Source organism: Haliotis asinina, chromosome 10 (assembly GCF_037392515.1).
Source record: "Haliotis asinina isolate JCU_RB_2024 chromosome 10, JCU_Hal_asi_v2, whole genome shotgun sequence".
Classification (NCBI taxonomy): domain Eukaryota; kingdom Metazoa; phylum Mollusca; class Gastropoda; order Lepetellida; family Haliotidae; genus Haliotis; species Haliotis asinina.
The window spans coordinates 26,181,634-26,207,505 of NC_090289.1; the positions used below are offsets into that span (position 1 = coordinate 26,181,634).

General features: G+C 38.9%; 1 protein-coding gene across 1 annotated transcript in view; it reads left to right on the forward strand.

Moving 5' to 3' along the window:
• The window catches only part of LOC137298421 (BDNF/NT-3 growth factors receptor-like), a 56,961-nt gene that overhangs the window by 27,270 nt on the left and 3,819 nt on the right, over positions 1-25,872 (forward strand). Inside the window, exons 2-7 of the mRNA XM_067830686.1 lie at positions 17,190-17,269; positions 18,240-18,597; positions 19,108-19,272; positions 20,870-20,988; positions 22,167-22,340; positions 24,912-25,070. Coding sequence (XP_067686787.1) covers positions 17,190-17,269; positions 18,240-18,597; positions 19,108-19,272; positions 20,870-20,988; positions 22,167-22,340; positions 24,912-25,070 — 1,055 coding nt within the window. The remainder of the gene's footprint in view (positions 1-17,189; positions 17,270-18,239; positions 18,598-19,107; positions 19,273-20,869; positions 20,989-22,166; positions 22,341-24,911; positions 25,071-25,872) is intronic.

Sequence of the window (25,872 nt, forward strand, 5' to 3'; positions counted from 1 at the left end):
CATATCTATGTATATTCTGAAGGCAATACATCGAAACGTTATGGAATTTCATTGCGAAAGAATACTTTTTAAGATGTATGTTTATTTTGGTCGCATATTTGGTTGGTTGTACAGATATCGTAATGATTATAGCTTACAAATGATGAATAACTTCTTGAAGTTTTGGAGTTTATTGGTTTGCTGTGTGACCACCAGTTCACCTATTCCCCAGTTTCCCAGGCCGATAAACTAATATTAAAAAACAGAAAGCTTAACGAGCACATCATTTTCGATGTTGAAAATTTCCCAAGTGGCAAGACAAATTATATATTAATCATATTTCTCCCAAAAATACCCCTTTCTAGTGCGCACTTTTCATTCGTTAACGAATACGATTAAGAGTTGCTCTTGGTCATCATTTGGCAAGAGAGCTGATTTGAAGTTTGTATTTCAGGGGATGGATATACAACATTCACAAAGACTGATGTCAATATTTGTCGATTTTTAAAAAAATAAATATTGTCAAAGATAGTTGCATTTGGCGCGACATCTTCATTGCCTTCTCGTGTACGTCTCAAACACATCAACTCTGGAATATTATTGATGGTAATATCACTGCTCTTCAGAGAAAATAATTAAAGAATATTTGTCGTGTCTGTGCTATGGAATATTGTTACATACTGCATATAATACTTAACTCCTTGTTGCAACCACGCTACGGCATATTGTTAAACGCAGCATATAATACTCAAATCCCTTGTTGTATCTATGCCATTGAATATTGTTACATACTGCATATAATACTTAACTCCTTGTTGCACCCACGCTACGGCATATTGTTAAACACAGCATATAATACTCAAATCCCTTGTTGTATCTACGCCATTGAATATTGTTACATACTGTATATAATACTCAAATACCTTTGTTAATCTACGCTATGGGATACTGTTAAGTATTCCATATAATGCCTAACTCTCTTGGTGAACGTATGCTATGAAATATTGTTAAATGCTGCATATAATACTTACCTCCCTTTGTTTATCTCTGCTGCTGAATATTTTTAAATACTGCAAATATTGTACTTAACTCCCTTGTTGCATCTATACTATGACATTTTGAAAAATGCTCCATAAACATTTTCACTCCCTTGTCGTATCTTTGCTATTGAATATTGTTAAATACTGCATATAATTCTTAACGCCTTTGTTGCATCTATGTTATGAAATATTGTTAAATACTGCATATAATACTTAATTCGCTTTTTGTGTTTACGCTATGAAATATTGTTAAATACTGCATATAATACCGAACTCTCTTGTTGAATGAATGCTACGAAATATCGTTAAACACTGCATATAAAACACAACTCCCTTGTAGTATATGTACTATGGCATGTTGTTAAATACTGCATGTAATACTTAACTCCCTTGTTGCATCTATACTATGAAATGTTGTGAAATGTGGCATAAAAAAATTCCACTCTTTTGTCGTATCCATGCTATTGAATATTGTTAAATCCTGTATATAATTCTTAACGCCGTTGTTGTATCTATGCTATGCAACATTGTTAAGTACTATTTTCCTTGTTGTATCTGTACTATGGCAAGTTGTTAAATACTGGAAATAATACTTAACTCCTTTGTTGCATCTATGCTATGAAATATTGTTAAATGCTGCATAAAACATATAACTCCCTTGGCTTATCTATGCTTTAGAGATGCAGAGCATAGCAGCAGCATAGAACGTTGGCAGCATAACAGATGGTGTGACAAGAGCGTGTCTTTCCTGCTCGCGGATGCACATCTCTCTTTCCGGCCATTTGCTACCATGGTTTTTAGTGTTTGCGCCACAAGCAACGCTAGAGACGGATTAGTGTCTTGTATCGTAATTTGTCATCCTGGAGCTAATGCAAAATACAGTGTTTTAACTGTAGAAACTAGAGTAGTTTATGTGTTGATGTATCCTGAAAAAAGGACACTTCCATTTCATTGGATCCTTTTCATTGCCTAACTTTATTAATATAATCAGTTAATGAAACATAGGTCGGGAACAACCCAGGGTCATATTTGGTTACCTCTATTCGGTAGAAACGTGAACAGGTTATTTTTTTACTTAATGGCTTTAGTGTAATTATGAAAAATGGAAAGAAAGAATCAACTTGTAGCTTCGGGCGGTCTGGACATTTTCCAAATACGCCCGTTCTCGACAGGGCAAGACAATCACCTTTACTTCAAATAGTTATTTATCAAGAATACAAATGTAGGGTGAGCGAGACTAATACCACTGTTTGTCTATTTTAATTAAACGGGAAAAAAGTGTCATTGAACTTTTGTCCTTTGCAATTGGCAGGGAGTGGTATGTGGGTTGACTAGTTCATGCCAGCTCTGTATATTTGGTTGGGTATTTTTGGTATGTTCGTATATCAGATGACCAGTATACAATGTTGCCTGCACTTGTGTATTTTCCTAACCCGCGTTGAGTAGATAAGGACCATAGAACGTTGAGTAGACCTGGAGTCATTGGGTCGCGGATCTGTGGAGCATTGGAGCCATTGAGCCGTGGCTCTGCGGCGCACTGGAACCCTTGATACGTGTTGCACTGGAGCAGCAGAGGTGTTGTGCAGATGGTGATAGCAATAATGTGCTCGAAACTGCAACGTAAATCGTGGTATTAGTCATGAATATTATGCCCTCGTGTGTAAACAATGTGTATGTCTAAAACATGTTTATTTTGTCAATATTGCTCGAAGGCCAACTGGACACATCGGAGAAAACTCGAAATATTTATCAGAAATGTTCCTTATTCCTTAGACATACACATCTAATATGTCACTCTTTTACTGCACTAGTGACTTTGGTTAAATTACCAATAAGAATTGGGCTTGATTTATCAACTAACTAAAGCGACGGTTTATAATAATGTTTAGTGCATATTCTAATGACCAGTCATTTGGTGTAACACGCAATGGTCAATCTTTTTTAACAGTATGGCCAGAACCCCGTGTAGGCATGAGAGCTTTCTTCATTTTTGATGATATAAAATGTCAAGGGGAAGTAACTGCTGTGATTGAGAATGTTGACCACTGCCAGCTTAATAAAATTACGGTATGAGCTCTTTCAGTGATTTTGCTCCCAAACTATTGGTGTATGGTCCGTCGAGTTGCCATTAAGAGTCTAGGAAAGCAATAGATGTGATTTATTACCTTAAAGTTCTACGCATGTCTCGTTCGGTGGAATCGGGTCCAGTTAATCGCAGTATTTATCACAAATTTTATATTCTCTCTTATGTGTTCAAATGGACCTTTCTCATTACAGCTAACAGTGTTTTAACTTCAGCTACAGTATTCTGGCTTTTTACCGCAGTGCTTGTTCGGGAATTTATATCCTTGACGGAGTATATCCCATATGTACATCTCATTCTTGATGGTGTGTGTTTCGTTGAAGTGTCTGTACGTTGATGCATCAGCTCGTTGATATGTCTGCTTGCTGATGTGTCGACATGTTGATGAGTTTCTCTGTGTGTGTTTGGTGTGTCCCTGTGTTGATGTGTCTTCTTGTTATGTAAACGATGTGCCTAAACATGGATGTGTATATCTCCTGGAGTGCCTGCACGTGGGTCTGCTTACTTGTCAGTGTTCCTGTTAGCGGATGTGTCTTGTTTGATGTCCCTATTCGTTGTTGTTAGTAGGCATGTTGAAGTATTCGTGACGTTCACGCTTGTTAACGTCTCAACATGTTAATATGCTGGCTCGTCAATGTGCAGCTAATGTATTGACACCTTATTTTGTTAATGCGTTTGCTTGTTAAAAGCCCGTTCGTACATGTGTCGACTTGTTGGTGTGTTTAATTTTAGATATGTCTCTTTGATGTACCTTCTCGTTGACTCCTTGTTGCTAAAGCGTTCACTTGTTATGAGCAATCTCGTACACGTGTCGACCTGTTGGTGTGTTTACTTATGGATGTGTCTATCTGATTACCTCCTCCTTGACACCTTATCTTGTTAATGCGTTTACTTGATATGAGCTTACTTGTGTATGTGTCAACATGTTCGGGTGCTTACTTCCAGATGTGTCTTTTTTATTTACCTATTCGTTGACACCTCAACTTGGTAATATGCGTTTTGTGTTTGTCTGCTGTACCTTCTCGTTGACACCTCATCTTGCTTGATGGTCTGTGTATTTTTGGATGTGTCTACCTGATGTACCTATTCGTTGCTGTGACTATGCTTGTATGTATCTATTTAATGGTGAGTTGTCCCTTGATATGTCCAGTAGTTGATCGGTCTACTTGTTGACATGCCTGCTTGTTTATGTGCCTTCTTTGTTTCATGGGTTCTTGTTTATGGCCCTGTTCACTTGTGTTCATTACAATTAGTACGTTTTCTATAAGTTTTTAGCGAGTTTTATTTCCTTCCGATATGTACAAATAATCCTTTACAAATATAACAGACAGAAACTTGTCCATATTCAAACGATATCACCATATCATACAACGTAATTTTCCAACAATATGCCCATGAACAAATATGGGAAATGACAGGTATTTTCTAAAAGGTGAGCATTTCGTGCACACCTTGAGGCATCTTATTAAACAAATACAAAAGCATGACAACTTTTTACCAAAAAAATCATCGACAAAACACTCGATCATACGGTGCCAGTAAAACTGTCGGTGCAATATGTAAATCATGTTAAGGTACATTGATATTATGACGAGCAATCTTAACTAGTGTTTAATTGTACTGCTATCAACTAATACTAAATGGTACAGAGATCAACCAATGCTAAATTGTACAACGATTAAAGGTGATTAGTTGTGAGCAATAATGTATATATTTACATGCAGAGTTACTGTTACGGAAACTATGTAAAACCTTGTATGGAGCAGAAGAAAGCAATATATTTTCCATGTTCACATTTATGACGTTGCATCAAAGTCACATATCCACAGTTGTATGTTTTCTGGTTCTCCTGTCAACACAATGTGCAGCAAATTAGATTAATTGTACCTCGACACCGAATAATGCCTCTGAAATCTTTTACTTTAGGAATGTACAGACGCCATAAAAGAAGCCTATATTGGTACCACCTAGCCAAGCACATAATCCTGCTCTAATGCTCCTTTCTTGTCAGCAGACATGATTAAGACGATGGCAATTACCCTGACATGCTGTCTATCTGTATAATGTGACTCCGTGATCCTTTTACATTAGACTTGTCGTTCCTATTAAGAAGGTCCTCGGGAGTATCTTTCTTGACAGAATTAGGAAATAGGCTCACTTGTAGGACTGGCTACCACGTACACACTAAAAACCTGAGGACTCCGTCTTGACTTGACATCTTTGTAATTCATTAGATTACATACTGTGTTCGTGTCTTCCAGCGTTCAGATCGTGCAAAGAATGCACATGTAACAAGTCAAACAAGAGAGCGTTTTTCTGCAAGGATCGTATGATGATGAAACGGTGTCTAACACTGAATATATTCAAAAAGAATTACATTACAAATTTACTTGCTGATCTACCTGCTATGCATATGAAAAATACAATCGGCTTCATTTAATAGAACGTCTTCGCAATCGAAGTAGATTCAAGGACGAGTTTGGATTTCTTTTGACTATCCTAAGCCTTTTCGACCTTGGAACCCCGTGGATTTGCGTCTTAATGACGCACGCAGTTTACATAAGATGTAACTTTAATCCTCTCTTTTTTAAATATTAGGGCGCCCTCCATTTCCGGCTTTTGCGAAAAACCGGATGTGAATACTCGCAGTGGGTTCCTTTTCAGTGAAGATTTAAAGAAAATCAATAATTCTTTTAAAACGGGAATTATGCGCAGTTGCAGGTAAATGGATGTGGTATTTAGTCTCGGTGTTTTCCCTCTAGCATCTGTCACTCGAAACTGACATCAAATATCTGAGGAAACGCCTTTGTTAGTCAAAACAGGAAATCATTTTCTGCTATGCTTCTGGCCTGTCACGTTGTGAGCCATCAGTGCGAAATATCCGGTTCACTGTATCACATTCATTAACATACCTACAAACAGAAACCAAGCACATTCTCTAATTTCTATGTTCGTATAAGCGCTACGCGGGTTGGGTCAGCATTTCCATCTAGGAAATCTTTTGAAGATATTGAGACCATTTAGTGTATTCCGAATTTGGAAATTGAGTTTAAAGTGAAAAAAGTATCCCACAACGTGAGAAAGTGTAAATATTTTCTAGTGTTCTCTGGTAGCTGTAAATTTCAGATGACTACAGTAAATATCACTATTGCTTGTTTGGAATATTGTTTACGGAACCCCTATTGCGTGACGTGCCTAAACGTACCGGTAAACAGTATCTCAATGTACCTCAAGCCAATATACAGCGTCTTTAAATCAGCCCCAGATCTGGTAAAGGAACACACGACCGCACAATTAACCAAAAACACGATTACCAAAGATCAACAACACTCCCAGGATCACTTCCACATTTAGCTAAGGCATGCCTTGCAAATACTCAATCCCCAAACTACATTCCAGTGGGAGAAATGTATACCTGCACTTGAAATGTCCGTAGATACGGTCATTAGTGTGCGTACCGTTCTTCACTGAAACAGAATTACTGTCAGGAACAACTGTCGTACTTATTACGTTTATAAGGTGAACATCTGTGTGCATGTACTAACGTGAAGGTGAATCCACGTTCACGCTGTGTCTAGCTTAAAAATATAGGCTGAAATTTACAACAGTGGTAACCTGTACACCTATTATAAAGATGGTCACTGTCTTCCTTTGGTGGGGCGGCGGGGTAGCCTAATAGTTAAAGGTATATAATATAACAATGACTCTTCCTTCTGTACATTCTGTACTGTCCGCAGTATTGGGCCAGACATTTCTTCAGCATTGTTGTGACAGACTGAAGTCTTGAACTGGTAGGGTTGAAATTTGAAATGTGTCTTCAATCGTGTGATGCGAGAAAATATAGCAGAATTTCTGCAACTCTACATATGGCGCTCCTTAACTTCAAACCAGCACATGTTGATGCTGCGCAGGTCCATTCGTATTCAGCTGGTGTTGTTGATATGAAGAGGAAATGCAAAATTCAGGAAACTGAAACCTCACCCCAAAGGATCATGTCAGACAATAGATTCCCACCAACCTCCCTCTTCCCTCAGTGGCATATGTTTACCTAGAGCAATGGAGGCACGTGATGTCATTAACGTTGAGGCTGTCCATGACAGAATAGGACTGTGCACTTTTGCACACATTAATTTGCCCGATGGTCTTCACGTGAAGGATGTGACGGTGAGAAAAAAATCTTTCACAGTTTTCTAAACATGCCAAATATGCAAGACAAAATCCCAGTGTCAATGTTGATTTTGTTGATGGTTCTGTATTGCCTCGCAATACAGAAAGGAATGCAAAGCAAGCGGTGTGCAATATCAAATCGGTATTACGAGGAAAAACTGTTTCAAGGTGGTTTGCTCGCCCGGGAAGTGACACACATCTTTCCATTTACTAGTTCATGTGTGGAGGAAAAGCACATATCCACGTCTTCTGCAACCGCAGTTAGAGGCAAATTGGCAACCGCAAACCACCACAGTGTTTTGGCTGAAGATATCAAACTGTTTCTTAGTCAACTCCATAAAACCCAGTGTTCATCAAGAAGTCAAACAACATTCCACAATTGACCTTTCCTTGTGTTAGTAAAAGTTCTTATCAAGGCGCACCTTCCTTGTTAAAATGAACAGCTGAGAGGTTTTTGCAAACAATGACTCTTAGCTTTGTCGTTGATTGAGGATATCCCCTTGAAAATCGATAGAAGTGATATATCCAGTGCCTGGAGGGTTCCATAATCTCCTTGGCCGTCTCCAGTGTTGGCCTTTCCGCATCTTATCGTATAACTCTCGTATTCTCCCTGAGAGGGTTCCAAATTCTTCTGTGGCCAACCCTCCGTCAGTCGACGTGATCTGGAACTCATCAAGAAATTGCCAGGTGGGAGGGACAAAGCGCTGGGATGAAACGAGGATCCCCATCGAGAAGAGTTGTTTTCAGAGGATCGCTGTTCAAACTCAGTGTCACGCATTTGAAATGAACTGACATCTGTAGCAATAGCATTCGTTTCTAACATTGTAAAGTGATTATTTTGTTATATGGTGATAAAGTACTGACAAGAAAATGTATCTTTCTCATTCAATAAGCAGATCGAAATTATCGTTAATTATGATATATGTTGTTCGCATGATGGCATGGTTTGTCTGGACGCAAAGTCATAGATCTCTTGAAGGAAATACTGATATTGGATTTCTAAAATGCGTGCGCAGAGATAGCCTCTGTACGTCGTGTCCGTTTTCATCAGACAAATTTGATTCATGTTCCACTTAACTTATACAAGATCATAGATATTGTTTCAGGCGTGTGCAAGGGTTTTGATAGGATGGATATCAACGATTTCAGTGATTGAAGAGGTGATTTGATAAGACGAAATTGGTTAATCGATCACATCAGTCAGTAATTCATAATAGTAATAATAATAGTTATATATTCATATAACTGAAACATATGAATAAACAAGTCGGTGTTGTACAGATCAGTTGTTGATGAAATGAAAATAAATAAATAAATAAATAAATAAATATGACAGTCAATCTGTCAAGAATCAAACTGTTTTTGAAATTTAAGTTTTACATCATTTATCTTGTGATACTGTGTAGGAAGTACATGGGGTTTTGACAACTGTCATGAAAATGTATGAAAAAATGAGTGAGGAGGAAAATTTAGTTTCACGCCACTTTTAAGCAATATCCACCAGTACACCAAAATTGGGCTTCACACATTACACCCATGTGGGAAATCGAACTCTGGTCTTCGACGTGACGAGCGAACGCTTTAACCAGTACGCTACCCCACTATCCCCAAACGAAACCGTGTAGATCCATCTAAAAGTACATACAACATCTTGCAGCAGTATGTCAGGAAACAGCACCGAGGAGACCCTGTGGAGCAGCACAACTGCGCTGTAGCAGTTGTATTTTAACACACAGAAAAGCTGTGTCACTAATGCTGATTTATGTAAATCTTCCTGTAAGGCTTCGAGTAAGAAGATCGGTTCATGCCATCATTTACGATGCCACGGAAGAAAGCAAGATGAGGATGTTCTTCTTGATGCTCATTTATCAGCATCAATACACTCTGGATTTTGCCATCCGATCCTCGTTTCAGTTAAAGGTGATGTGGAGCTCTTACTGTTGTAGCAAAGCTTGGTTCAAGGGTTCTAGGAAGCTGTGTCTACTAATGCAGCGTGGCACGCATGCCTGTGCTTATCAACTTCATCATCGCGCGATAGAGTACTATTTTGTCTGTGCCATTAATCACATAACCCACACCCCTTGAGCCCATGTTAATACACTTGTCACTGACCTTGTTATAAGTCTTGCAAATGTCTGTGAAAGGGCATCAGATAATTTGTTTCGAACATGCACACGAATTCAAATTAATGACTCCACATCGATGCGTTCGTTCTCTGTCGGCACTGTCAACGACCGATGCAATATCTGCACAAGGATGTTCTTTCATTTATCAATTATACTAATATGAATTATCAGAAAATCACTGACGGACAGTGAGCTCGAATAAGGGTTACAAAAAGGTCTTCCAGTTACCAGGACGCCCTGTTAACACTAAGGGTTTTATTGAACACCGGTATGTTTTTAATAACCATTTTTCATTCTGGCATCAGTATTAATCATACCATAACCATGATGGTAAAAGTAATCAGACCACGGATCAGTCAGCCTAGTTATTTGCACGCATCCACCAATGGCGTCCATGAAGACACTTTTTGTCTAAGTGTTATGAGTTACAGCATCAACGTTAAGTATAAGGCTATTCGTGATGATAGTATCAACGACCACCATCCTTCTCCAGCAGTAATAATTCAGACGTTTCTCCCGAAGGTCAGTTAATTAGTTACTCTTGATCATATAGGTTCAATTCGTTGTCTCGTCTGTCTGGAGAAAATACATAATGATCATTCTTTGCGGTCTGCCAGTTTTGAGGTTCGTGACGTCACCGCCGCTGACTAAAACAGTCAACATATCCACAACCGATCGACTAACAGACTGATTAACCAAATGAATAAATGAACGAACTAACGACAGAATGAACGAACGAACGAACGAAAGTTGTATCGTCGCCGACAAGATCCCAAATTCCATACAGAACCATCAGGACAAGACTCAACTTTCATGCTTCAAACAAACATGAATCATTAATCATAAATAAAGTATTAGATTTCCTGAGACCATTTACATCATACGAACAAAAAAAACCCAAATAACATTAATGTGTTCACATGACATAATTACACTCAGTGATACTGCGTGACACTTTTATATAGTGTTTAAGACACAAACATCTTACTTCTGTCACTCATCCACAGGCAATTCATGAAATTCATCTTTCATAAAAGTCCATAATTTTCTTCTTGAAGGTTGTTAAACAATCGTTATGTAGTAAATAAGAAACATATATTTTCAAATTTCTTGTGGCAACAATATATCTCCAAATACCAGTCCAAATACACTTACCAGGCGACTCTGCTTGTCGTAAGAGGTGACTAACGGGATCGGGTGGTCAGTCTCGCTAACACATATCATCGGTTCCCAATTACGCAGATCGATGCTCATGCTATTGATCACTGGATTGTCTGGTCCAGACTCGACTATTTACAGACCGCCGACATATAGCTGGAATATTGCTGAGTGCGGCGTAAAACTAAACTAACTCACTCACCCAAATACACCTGGTATTGGCAACCAATGGACTGCACCCAGAATGGTCAAATGGTTTAAGCAATAAATACATCGGGATGCAGTCTGTGGTCTTCAAGATGCAGTAGTCTGTACCAATACTTTACAGCAATTCTGCTTTCTCCAAAACAAATATTAAACAAATGAATAAATATTTACATATTAAGGAAAGCCAAGTTCTGTGGAGAGTCAGCTCTATATTGGAATGAGTACTGTATACACACATTGCCATAACGAAGTTGATTATGTCCTCTTTTTAATGACGAAGTTGATAATATATCCAAAATATTTCCTAACGCGCAATGCAGTGAATATCAGTAAGGTAGCATTATTATCGTATCGCCTATTTCAGCACGCCTTACTCAAATTCGCAAGTCCGAAAGTGATTTTTTTATCAAACAGGTTTGAGCGGCTTAATGCATTACATTTATTATACAATAAAATATTGAGAGGAATGCAGATTCATTAATGTTGTTCAGATTTCCAATTACATTCACGTCTTGCCAACACGATTCATATTTTTTCATTTTTTTCATCCTGTTATTGTTGGTACCTTTGTAGTTTGATGAGGAAATTTCAAAGTTAAAAGAAACTGAGTGACAAACCAGGTAAATAGTTCTATACTCTTGTCACTGTTAATGGTCTCATTCTGTATTTATATACAAGGGGCTTAAAAAACGCATGCTTTTACTTACCCAGACTTTCATTAAAGTATTTTTCAGAGGAGCCTTCGGCTATAGTAAACCCTGTTTCTGGCAATCAACTGAAAATAGTTTTGCAATTTCCACATTATATATTGGGCACTTACACCATTAGCATCTCAAGATAAATTCGAAAAGAACCATAAATGTGCAACAACTTTAATTAACTATTCTAGTATTTGAGTGCAAAAGCCATATCGAAACAATAAACCAGTTCACATTAAGACACTTGAAATATGCGCAAGGGATGAGTTGAGGTGAACTTTGTAAAATATACTATGTACATCTTCTCCTACTTGTTTAAAATACATACTGGCTTGCATTCGTAATAAACTTAAGTAGGCGCTCCCCACTGTGGGGCGCATTTTGTAAACCAAAACGGTTGAATATAATCTTTACGATAGAAAATGACTGAATTAGCCCAGGACCCGTGGAGGTCCCGGGGTAGAATAGGTCTTCAGCAACCCATGCTTGCTTCAGCAACTCTGCTTGTCGTAAGAGGTGACTAACGGGATCGGTGGTCCGACTCGCTGACTTGGTTGACACATGACATGGGTTCCCAATTACGCAGATCGATGCTCATGTTGTTAGTCACTGGGTTGTCTGGTCCAGACTCGTTTTATGTACAGACCGCCACCATATAGCTGGAATATTGCTGAGTGCGGCGTAAAACTAAACTAAACTCACTCACTTAATTAACCCAGAATGTATTAGAGTGTAATCTGGTCGGATGAACTAGGTCGACATTTTAAGCCTGTAATCACATGATGTATATATAAGTTGCATTACGAGAGTCTGTTTTTCTCTCCTAACAATGTATTTAAATTAATTTCCTTGGCTAGTTCACCCGAATCAGACTGCAACTTGTGAGGCCGCTGTATGACCCATTTCGGATCGCAGCGTGTAAAACAGTCTGCAATGGCAGATAGGACCATGATAAACACAGGTCTGGGAGGAAAATCGATACAAATGGTGTTTGAGATGTCTCGAGAACCCCTAATCCCCCTTGAATACTTTCCTGTTGTTCTTTGCTTGTCCAATCGGTATTCGCATCTAGTCGTATAACTAAAGAATCTATCAACCGCGCTTGTCAGAATAGGATTGGCAAGGGAAAGGATAAAATGTCAATACTGGTTTCTTTCAGGAGTCGAGGTTAGAATCTCCTATGTGCGATTCAGTGTCGACTTTCGTCATATGATATGTAATCTCTGTCATCAAAGGCGAGAACTAGCACAGTGGTTGTCTTGTAGTCGAACCCTATGGTTTCTTTTTTCCGGTTGTGACATTTTTGGCAAATTCTTTCGTAGCCTAATCGTGATATTCATATGCTTGTACCTCATGCTGTAGTATGTGTGGGAGGGACGTTTGATTCCTGGAAGATTCCATCAAGCATAAAGGCATTTAGTTCCGGGCGCTTATTTTGGTAAACATGTATTTAGGCTGACAACCCAATGATCTTAATCTTGTCATATTGTGGAGTCGAACTCATCAAAGAAATGTGGCACGTTTTAGGACCCACAAACGACCTGTCCACGCATGCTCTTCACGTGTGTATTGGATTATGGAACTGGTCTATACTGACGGGCATGGAAGGCATGCAAACACAGATAGACAAATTGTTAAGCAAGACGTATCAGACGCTGTCCCGAGTATCCGATTATGAGCATGGATGAGCCATACGTATGTTGAAGTCGATCAATCAGCCCGTCCTTATGTCAGACACTTAATCGCAACTACAGCAATATGTCTAGCCGGCCAATACTCCCATGTGCAGATTCTATATATAATAGCCTCGGGTGAGGGAAACAAGTGCCATCAGTACTGTCTGCTGTTCGCATACAAGGCAACCTACCTCCCCGTGAACTTCGAACAGTGCAGCTCCAAAGGGCAAAACAGAACCAGTCTTTGATAGTCGCTGAGCGCCCGATGCAGTTGGTTCTTATAACTAATGAGATGAGTTTTGATTGGATCTTGCAAAACCATTGTGACCACTTGTTACTGTATTTTTGGGATTGGTCAATCGTCGCGTGCGTTCCCATCGATAACATGGATAAATCTGCTGCAGCATACAGAGGTTTGAATCTTTTCTGACAGGTGGTTATCAATTACGAACACAGGCTGTGTTGAAACGCTGGCAACTCCAGCCGTTGTTGAAAGAGAGTATACCTTATTTTTTGTCACAGGTTTTCTGGGACGTTTTTCGTTTTTTGTTTTCTTCACGCCGAAGACGAATGACACAATGAGCGACGTCCATTTCTGCTTTACCCAGCCGTGATATTGGTAGATTATACACAAGATAAGGCACAACTAAAAATGGGCATTTCAATAAAATGCATATGAGCGTGTTTAAACTAGTGACATGTATCATTATAATTCTGTAAGTAGTCCAAAATTGTAGTCATTATTTCAGTTACAGTTTCAGTAGACATTTCCATAGTTCTTGGGTAGCTTAATCCTTTTGCAAGGTGGCCTGTTGTCTTTGGGGGACACTTCAAGACGTAAACTATAATCCTACGGCTTCCTTAACCTAAATATAGGGACGGTGTCATGGATAGCAGTTAAGCGGTGTCCTTTTTCACTATTTTATTTGAGTTATTTAAAGTATATGTGTAACAAATAGGCCAAAGCGTCAGTATTGGTCGCTAGTGCCTCACGTGTGTCGTAAGTACATACTTAAATTGGAATCGGTTCAGCCTGGTTCTGTGAATGGGCAGAATTTGTGTCGTCCTGCAACGATGTACCTGGTCCAGACTCAACTACTGGCAAACAAGGATAAGTTGATCAGCAAACTGACAATTGACCGGTATTCATAGCATGTATCAGCGGCCACTGGCGCTTGTCATCGTGAGCCAAGGTGCCCCAGGCTGTCCGCAATGATGAATGCGATGAATAAAGCGTGTGGTGGAATCAATTTCATCGCCATGCACTGCACCCGCACTAACTATGTCTGCTCCCCCTTTCACGAACCAAACAGGTTTGCTTATTGCCGAGCATCGCCTATTTGTCGTAACCGCGTTAGCCAGGCCAACTTACCCTTGTTTACCAGTACCTTGAACCGCCATGATATGACTGAACCATGCCATGCAGAGGTCTTTGATACAATTTTCTATCGTACAGTAGTAGTCATCCACGTAGGATTTATGGACAGCTGCAGACGAACAGGAATGGATTGTTCCTATAAAATCCCATTAGCTTTTGTCTGCTGTATTTGTATATTTCTCGTGAATGTATCTGCATATAGAAAGCCTGATTAGTACCATAAAGTTCTATTTTGTACAAAAACATCCATTTGAACACGATCATCCATGGTTGCACCAAACTTTCCTTTTACGTGCATGCTCTACGATTCTTTATGATATCTGTATTTAGATGTGAATGATTGCATTTTGTTTTTAAGGTCAAGAAACAATGTCGAAAAATAAATTCAAACAACAGATAACAAAATGTATTTAAATACATTATAACAAAGCGATTGTCAAATAATGTGCATTTCATTGCCACTTATCACTTACCCGAGAACATCCAGATTAAAATTGGGTATCGGGTGGTCGCTGACTTGGTTGGCACGCGTCGTCGTATCACAGTTCAGTAGATCGATGCTCATGATGCTGATCACTGGATTATCTGGTTCCGACTCGATTATTTACAGATCGAGGATATGTGGCTGGAATATTGCTGAATGTGGAGTAAAACTAAACTCACTCACTCAAAGCCATTGTAAATGTTTCGTGGGTGCGTGGAGGAAATTGACAGAATTATGTGTGGTGCCATTCCTTATTGTAGCGTGTATCTACATACACAGATATATTTCCGTGTTTCTCAAAGCTGGTGTTCTTTTTTGTTTGTTTGTTTGTTTTTGTTTGTTTGGTTGGTTGGTTTGGTTTGTTTTGTTTTTTTACTTTTTGTTGTTTTTTGTTTTTTTATCTTGTTTTGTTTTGTTTGTGTTTTTGTTTTGTTTGTTTTTTTCAGTTTTTTTTTTTTTTTTTTTTAGTTTTTAAACTGTTTTTAATTATCTCCTAACTGCGGAAAGTGAGTGAGTGAGTGATCAATATGCCAGAAATATTACGACGGGGGTACACCACAAATGGGCTGCTCATATTCTACCCATGTGGGGAATCAAACCCGAACGCTTTAACCACAAGGCTACCCCACTGCCCACCAAACTACGGAAAGGGTGAATATTGCATTACATGTATTGGAACATGTCGCGGCCATGGTCTGCAATATGCTAGAGAAGATGTTCCATTCATTGACCGGTAATGTAACAGGGCCTGTCGTGTAGTGATATACCTTAGAGAACAGCCCCAGTATTTCACATTCACGTGCTTGAGGGATGGATTCACAATCTGATTCTACAACCCCTTAGATACAGAATCTAGTTTCACGGCCCCCTAGGTACACGACGCCTCTTGTGCGTATGGTCGTTTTACACTGCTTTTTATGATCATATGGTCCACCGCATACTCTCTTATGTTATACTGTCATCATATTAAATGAGTATGGAATTCCTTTGAGAGTCTGTGAAACGCTGTTTCATTATCGGATTAATTGCATAGAATCGCCTTCAAGCGATCTAGAGTAGGATCTGTTTTTTATAACATCAAAAGAAATGTGTCTCGTGTGAGTCAACGGTCCTTTTCATGCCTATTTCACAGAGTATTCTTGAACTAGCTGGTGTATATTACATTCACCTGAACATTGCACCATCGTTTGGCATTCCGGAAAGGTTTGTATTTGAACGTTGTGTGAAGGCGTTTAGTAGACATATATTAATAACATAGGGTTTTATTACCGGTCTAAATTTGGGGTAAGAACTTTATTCATAGTCACGATTCATTTACTGATAAAGAGCATCATTTAGACATGGTTATTTGTGAAATTAAAGGAAAAATTTATGGGATTACATACTGGCTTGTACGCCTCCTCTGTTTTGTGTCAAAGATTATTTGAGTAGTGTTCCCACAATGCTACAGCAGTGGAACCATGAAATGGGTTTCAGTCATTGAACCTACTTTGGAATGGAACCTGGGCGTGACGAGAGAATGTTTTAACGACAGGGCTCACCCACGTACCCATATAGTAATGAAGAGTATATGACTAGATCACTGATTACTTCCTTAAGTCCATATTTACATAATGACAATAATCGTCGCTTTATATTTATTTGGATTCATCTTTCCATGATGTCTCCAAATTCACCTGACGAAATATACTGAGCTCGATATGTATCCAGAATAAACTATAACCAGGACATGACATAGAGAATCATGTGAAAATGTGATTAAATAATCTTAACTTTTGTCATAGATTCATTTGTTGACTAAAATTTCACACGTGAAGAAGTTCCAAATGGTTGTTGTGCCGCAACTTTTCATTGTCTCTTTATGTCGAGCACTGTATATTACCTCCGTATTTCTCGGTACGTCAGAGAGGACGTGTCCTTTTTGACGAACACCTGTTCTAATCTTTTGTAATCACTTTGTTCCCTGTACGCGGAAGGGAATTTGATCGAAAGGATATCTTCTGTTGTTACATCTCGCACAGATTTTGTTGATGACTGTAGGTTCGGTTACAAGCCTTCAAACGTATATATCTTCTGAAAACACTTAACTCACCCAAAGCCATTACTTCCAACAGCAACACATACAAATGCCTATTTGATTCAAATTGTGCAAACACACAGTTTAAAAGAGTTACATCTTCTTGTCATTCCCAGCTCACAACGGGTCTCCTGAAGTCATCAGTAATGCCCAACTGCATACCATTGTCAAGCATGGCCAGAAAATCACAGCAAACGTAAGCATTTCATTATTGGCATGTGGACATCTGACTTCATGTTTATTTGCGCTTTTATTGTCCTCTATTGCCTTTTAGTGTTCAAGAACTTCTGTATATGTTTGTTTGGCGGTGGTCTGTTAATAATCGAGTCTGGACCAGACAATCCAGTGTTCAACATCGGGGGCATCGATGTGCACATAGGATACGATCACATGTGCCAACAAAGTCTGAGTTTGACCACCCGATCCCTTTAGTTTCCTTTTACGCTAATCCCTCTTCGCGACTTGTTTAGGAACTTGATGAGTAGGGGTGAAACATCTGGTTTTCTCTGCTTTGACCTATATTTAGTTATAGAATAGCGTTAACCATCATGATATGGGAGAAAAACCCGAAGAGATGAACATCTTTGCCGTGTACCGTTTTCGAAAACCCCGTGGGTACGATGACTCTGATAACGCTATCAACTCATTCAGGTCAAACCGAGATTCGAAACTCATCATCACAGACCTCCTAAGGACCATAGCGACACAAATCTGCTTCGTAGTGCCGTAGATGACTAGGCCCTTGGTGACTACTCATGCCTCTGAATCACCGTGGTTCCGATTTCCTAAGTCAAGCTCTAGACGTTGTAATTAACCTTGTGAAACTGAGACACTGTGTATCTGTAATTATGGGTGACTGTAATGGGTTTTAATTCAGAAGACAAACAAGATGGTTCTGGTTGGTGTGAACTTACAGGGGTTCGAGTTGGGGCTGGGAGGATGAATGAAATCGAAATCGCAGGACTGTTACTCCTTCTAAGCTTACCTTCCTTCTTAGCATTCACTAATGATGAAAGCTTGTATCCGATGATAGATGTAAATACTGAATATAAAGCGGCAGCATTCATTGTGCTGTTACGCCACATTTAACCTCAAACAATTCACATTAAACCTCATTTATGAATTTATGAATTTTATGTATGAAAACAAACTGTTTTGCTTCTCAGACTACCATGTCCAGTTTGACCGAAAATGCACCAATCCAGCGAGAGCCTGATTGGAGAGTTCTTCAGATAGCACTTCCGGTAGGCTTCTTCCTGTTCCTGTTCCTCGTCTTGCTCTTGGTCTTCATGCGCAGATGGCGCCATAGCAGAAACTCAAAACGAGGCTCGGAAGGTGTTGTGAAGAACAGTGACAATGTCCAACTTTTAGAGCGCATGAACATAATAAGTAAAAATCCCACGTATTTCACGTCATTGCACGATGGCGAGGAAGGGAAGGAACTGTACGTCAGGGAAATCCCACTGGAACATCTCAAGTTGGTAGAGGTGGTTGGAGAAGGAGCATTTGGACAGGTTTTTAAAGGTGAGAGATATATAGGCTTATTCTATCAGTTGAAGTTACAATATATATGTAGCATTTTCGTTGTACATCTAAACTATTTCTACTGTGCAAAGGTTTTGGGTTTGTTTTCTTTTTGCTGTTTTGGGGGTTGTTTGTTACTTTTTATTTCATAATGTTTTCTTTTGTTGTTAATTTATTTATTTTCTATTTATTAATTTTAAAACATGTATTCCTTATGTGAGTGGGGAGGTGGCGATTGGATGGAGTTGTTGTTTAGGCGCCAGTTTTTAATGTAGGTAGTTATTTAGTTCAGAACAATGTTTCTTTCGTGCCAAGCTACTTTAGAGTGCTTACTTATCTACCAATCGTCCGGTAACACTACAGTCGATACATCTACGTATCTATGTATAATCTGACATTCTGGTTGATATTGATTCTCCGGTTGTCCCGATCAGGTTCAGCTGACTTCGACTTTACTAAGGTCAGTGAACATACATCCAAAAGAGGAAAAAATGCTTTTATATACTACAGGTAACCTGTTCAATACGGAGACCAACTGTGAAACAAAGGTTGCAGTGAAGGTCCTCAAGGATGGCGTGTGCAGTGAAATAAGGGCGGATTTTGAACGAGAGGTTGAGATAATGAGTGCTTTCGACCATGACAACATACTGCGGCTTATTGGCGTTGTAACCCAAAGTAAGTCGGTGGGAAATGCAATTTCACATCAGGTAAACACAAAGGCAAGTGCAACTGTGAGCATCGAAATTTATGTAAGGGTATTTAGTTTATAATAACAAACATTGACAGTAAGGTTGAAGTCTTAGTTGTGCGTTTTTCATACATAAATTTGCAAGCATGTTTGTGTTACTTGTTGGAGATATCGTTTACTATTGCCATTAGTATATTTGTCAACAGAACCACTATCATTGTAATTATTTGTAAGCACTGGTTTTGAAATACCGTCTATGTGAAGTCGTGTCACTATGAAGTGCATCCTTTCCTATGCATATATTATAAAAAGAAGTGTTCCTCGTATCACATTGGCGGTAGGATGCTTCTAGCTGTGATTCGTTCATTGGATCTGACGCAATGAGATGCATCCGTTACGAAACTGGGTTTTAATACAAACAAGAACTGTTCTACCTTAATTTGAAAAAACACCACAGCAAAATATAGATATGTAAAAACTGCCAGATGACCAGAATCATGTTACAAAGTGAAGGGGTGACAGTAATACTTCGTGATGTAAGAATATCGATTAGTATATATTGCCACCCACAACCAAACATCCAACAGCAAATCCCGTGTCAATATCTCTGTTAAAAGGACCGCTTTGAACACCATAAACATCTGCAGAGTACAAATGACAAAATACGTTGAAAATAGATATGAACACTTTTTGCCAATTACATCTGGCAAGGATCAGTGACAAAGTAGGAAATGACATTACCTCTGAATAGGAAAACATGTCGGCCAGAACTCTACCTCACGCGAGTGGGAAGGCGCCAGTAGGTTTAATGCTTGTATTACATTTCTGGCGGAGGGAATTGGGGTCACAGGGGCTTTAGATCTTGGTAAGAATATATGCATACAGCTGAGACGCTTCGGAATGTCTGTGAGAGAATTGATTGCGACATTCTTAAAGCCCCTTTAACATGGGCATGTTTACTGAATGGATGATTTAAAGAACTACTGCTGGAACAACTGCATGTTTACAGGAACAGGAACAAATTTGTCAAATGCATGTGCATAACTGTGCACACACACACGATTGCATGCATTTGATGTGCAGAATTACGTTTGCCAGAATCATCCGATGGTTTGCTGCGAATAAAAAAATGTTCTTCGTCTTCGTTGGCATTTGTTTTTTGGTTGTTTTTTTGTTTTTCTACAAAGCTGTAACCTCTGACACGCGCTAACATGACTGATACAGTTCTCAAAGCTAAGTCCCAAACAAACATGCTCAAGAGAAATGCATATTTGTCCCAGCAACATCAATTTCAATATTTTCCGAATAGTCAGAGCTGGTAGAGATGCTCAAGAGCGAACTCTGCAAATATATGTAAATGTTACCAAGAATTTTAGTTTTGAAAGACTATTTGTAATTTTAATGTAGATTTTTAACAAATCAAGTAGATGCAACGGCACTAGTGCATTCGTGGAACCAAGCATTAATGAAACAAAGGAAATAATGAGTGAATGGATAGTATGGTTTTACGCCGTTTTAAGTCGTAAGATTGTCTTTTGCCTTTTTGCCATTGCCGATCTTGTATTTGTAAATTTTCTTTTTCAGATGTGGGCCAAAGTCCATATATGGTGTTTGAGTATATGGAATATGGAGATCTTGCAGAACTTCTCCGCAAGAATGATCCTATTCTTAGAAAAACTGACGACTGTGTTGTGTTACAGAAGGTATGGCTTCAAATAAACCTCTGTGCGAAGATGCTGGCCGATATATTACTTTCTGAGGAGAAATGCATTAAACAATATAACGCTTTAGCGTGTGCAAGCTGGCTTACAATTATTTGTCTTGCAACTACGCTTGCAATTTGTATGATTGGCGTTACTGATTTAGAATAACAGGGCAACTTTCTTTGATCACAATAGGTTCATTAAACCGGTAATTAACACATCGGTTGATGCGTAAAATCTGTTAATGGAGGGCGGCTTAAATGTTGCGTCGTCTCACGTAGAATGGGTTGTTAAGGGGTCAGTTCTAGAGATTGCAGCTTCCTGCTGCCTTTGTAGTACGTAATGTAGCCATAAAGGTTGATGACGATATGGAAATCAAAGACGTAAACGAATATCTTTATCGAAACTGGGATAGATTTCCCTGCTGCAGCAAAGATAAAACTAATTCTTACTGCTATAAACGTAATAAGGACCCGTTAATAACAAGTAAATCTACACTTTCCTCAGAACTTGATCATAAAATAATACAGGTTGGAGTCATATATAAACAACAATCATTATCGCCCTCGCTGTTAGGTCTCGCTAAAATCCTTATCATGCGGAAGATACGCGACTTTTACATAAACAGGAAACACGTGTCGCCATCTGGCGGCAATTCTACACCGGAAGTGATCGATTTTTCTCACCATATTTGGTACCTGTTGAGGCAGAGAAGGAATTGATGTTTAAGCCTCCTCGAGAAAACAAAAGCGAAGCCATGATATGCCGGAACAATCCAAGTGGAAAATGCTGTCTGGTAGAAATTTTCGGAACCTAAATCGATAAGACCAAAGAAACCTTAATTCAGTGTTATGTTTGTGTTTCCATGCGAATAAATGAACACAATTTCATTTGCGAAGAAGCTTGTATAATATCTGAATGTTGAAATTATTTTTGGAATATTGTTTTAGAACTAGGACAGTGCTGGAAAGAAAGTATTTGTTAACAGAATTGGTGATATATTTTAAAATTTCTTACAAGTAAAACATTTTTATGATTCTATTTTTTTCCTATTTATTTCTTGCTGAAGTTGAATATCTATTTCAGAATATTTATTTACAGTTTTTCCGATTTTTTCTTATGTGTTCTGCACTTGCCAATAAAACAGTATTTGTCAGATAAGATGTGATATTTTTCAGAATGACTTGGTCGACATATCGACCCAGATCGCAAATGGCATGGCCTACTTGACCTCCCAACACTTTGTACACAGGGACCTTGCAACAAGAAATTGTCTTGTTGGCGAAGGTCTAGTGGTCAAAATTTCGGACTTTGGAATGTCACGTGACATATACACTTGCGACTATTACAAAGTAAGTTTTAAACATTATATTTTTATCAAGTGCATAGTCAGTTTTATCCTAATCCGCTATTAGACATTTACGAATAATATATGACTAATCATACATGTACGCGCCGCGAATGGCTGCAACATTGCTGATGCGGCACTGAGCAATATTCATTAACTCACTCAGTCATATATGTAAGAGAAACATCGGGCGTGGGGTTTACGGTTTGAGGATAGACTGGGTTGGGAACAGCTGTCCAATGTCCTGGGGCCCGTTTCACAAAACTCTCGTAAGCCTAAGATCTCGTAAGTTTTCTCGTAGCCATTGTACCTGCTATACTGTAACACAGGAGCTACGGATGCTACGAAAAAAGTTAAGACATCTTAGGCTTACATCCGGGGCCCTGAATAGTTTCTTTTGCGACTAGTGTGATAGTCAAGACAAAATTATTTACAGGCCGCTAGAACATATTTGCTGACAACGTAAACACTTGAATTGGTTTTGATTTAAGTATGACGGGGTGTTTTTACCTCTAGTCGAATGATTTCAGTTATCAGTCAAGCTTATTATTACAACAGATGGTTGCGACAAAGTGCTACCCAGCTGACACAACTTTTTCGCAACGTTTTGAGAAAGTTGTAGAACGGTATAACAAATCGTTGTCACACTGTCAGTATTACGTCATTTTATAATGTAACGTCACAACGTTGTAAATCTAAGTCGCGGAAACGTTGTGCTTCAGACACCTCACAAGGTTCGAACAACCTTTTATAACCTGGTGCCACAGAGTTGGGAATCGTTTATAAAAATATTTTGTTTTCTCGTGGCTTTGGATATATCTGGATTAGCCAAACTGTTGGTCACGAAGTTTCTTTCGTACAACTGTTTTAAAATGCATTGATATGTGAATGTTCTCAAAGTTGGACTTCCACTTTCAATAACAGCTCTAGATATGTAATGTATAGAGAATATAAATTCACATTGGAGCCAGAGAGATACCTGTCTATCATATTAGAAAAGAAGGTGCCTATACCACATTCAGATGCCTTACCACTACATTATAACGAGGGTAGGTGACAATCAATCGAGCCGGGTTTAAGTTTCTGTCCTATTTACAACACCGTTGTAGAGGATGAGTATCATTTGACACTTATAAGCCAGTTGTACAATGAACTCTTTTGGAAATTCCCTTCTATCCATAAGTCTGTTATGTACATCTCAGGATAATCTAATTAAACGTGTACACAAAGCATTATATGTAAGATGCATATATAAAAAGAAATAATATGTATTTAGAACATACTAGACTTCACTTGTATGTTTTTGTTAACTATGAACATTTGTAGTTATATCTTGTATATGGGCTCGTATATGGGCCTTGGCCTCGTTACATTACTCCTTTTGAGAGTTTCCTGTTAAATATTTCAATTTAAGATTCTTTCTTACTATACAGCAACAATTTTAGCAACCTCACGACCAAGACAACACGAAGAAAACTATTCACCCACTGCGGTTAAATAAAACGATAAGACAGCTTAAATTTAGCAAAAAATAAGTATAACCTTGCAGTTGCGCAAAACTGAAATATCACAACATCAGACCACAACGTTGTAACGGAATAACGCTGTAACAAACGTAGTAACCGATTTACGTTGTAACAACGACAGCATAACGTTGTGACAACGTGAACTTGTTAGCTGGGTACATACTTCATATTCACGTTATATACTAGGTACATTTAGTCTCCTAGGGAGTGTCTCCTCAGTAAGCCATATATCAAGGTTAAAGTTACGAATGGGTTCTAGTAGTATAAACGTAAAGTTACGAATGAGTTCTAGTATTATAAACGTAAAGTTTACGAATGGGTTCTAGTAGTATAAACGTAAAGCTACGAATGGGTTCTAGTAGTATAAACGTAAAGTTTACGAATGGGTTCTAGTAGTATAAACGTAAAGTTACGAATGGGTTCTAGTAGTAAATGTGATGCCAAATGAGTTCCAGTTAATTGAAGTTTACTTTCAAAAGAAATCCAAACAGTTACGTCAGTTTGAGCCACCTTTCATCTCAGCGTTTTCCCTACATATCCTCAATGGTCCTGTGAGGTTCAGGTTATAAGCGTGCATCGGTTTAGGCGTTCAACGAGGCTTTGATTTAAGTTCCTGAATATCTTATGGTGTCTATATTGCATTAAAGCTTAAAGATGCAGTTTTTAGCCTTAAAATGCAGCTGGTTGGTTTGTGGTTTAACGTGGCACCCACCAATATTCCAGCTATATGGCGGCGGTCTGCAAATAATCGAGTCTTTAACAATCTAGTGATTAACAGCATGACCATCAATCTACGCAATTGGGATACAATGACATGTGTCGACCAAATCAGCGGACCTGACCACCCGACCCCGTTAGTCGCTTCTCATATTAAAGATATAATGCGTAGGATTTTCATTTTCAAACAACAAAAAAATGCTAGAAACAAAACTTGACAACAACTAACCATTGGTCACGACCAGAAGTTCAGACTCTTTGCGGTCAGCTGTATTTGTAGTTTGTCACGTAGACAGACCCTCATTCCTAAATGTCGATGGCTCTGGTTCCAGATCGGAGGAAGCAGGATGCTACCAGTGAGGTGGATGTCTCCCGAGAGTGTTAAATATGGCCGCTTTACCAGTGAGTCGGATGTATGGGCCTTTGGTGTGGTATTGTGGGAGATATTCAGCTGTGGTCGGCAACCCTACTACGGACATTCGAACGAGGAGGTGAGTCATACAGGAAATGCAATGCTTTAACATATTACGTTGAACAGTGCTACAGAAGTGCCTTATGAAATGTTGCGGCTGGTTAGCGATAGTTACGCGTCTATATCCTTCAAACACAAATTTTATTGTAATTCTGCATGGCCAGTATACATGTCACAACATTGTATCACACCCAAGTATTTGTGCAATTGTCATTAAGACTGTAGTATTTGAGCTGTAACTTTATGTAGGAAAGATTAATTATCAAGTACTAAAACTCACACTTGACATGAACCATCATATCCAATTGCGTAGATCGAGGCTCATGCTATTGATCACTGGACTGTCTGGTCCCGGGTGGATTGTTTACAGACCGCTACCACTTAGCTGGAACACTGCTGAGTGCGGTATTAAATAACAAGCAAAACGATTTTGTCATCAAAGCAACAGTTTGCATATATTGTTATTTGTACGTTATGTAAGTGGTCCATCAGACGGTAGTCTTTAGACGGTGGTCGTGGGTTCTAATCCCTGATTTGTCCAAATAAGCGTCCTTCCGAATTGAAGAATTGCATTTTGCCAAATTCATGTAACTTTTAGCATCCCCGTCCACTTATCAGGAACACAGCACGCTATGTTTCACATGTTATGTTTGAGACGACGTTTTAATAGTAAAGTACAGATTCTAGAACGTTTATTAGTTTAAGGATTGAGGGATCTGAACTCGGATTGTCACAGTCAGACACCTGTTTACCAGTCAACAAATGTCACCGAGCTAACCTACTCATCCACCGCGACTTTCAGGGCTAGATTTCCAAGACTG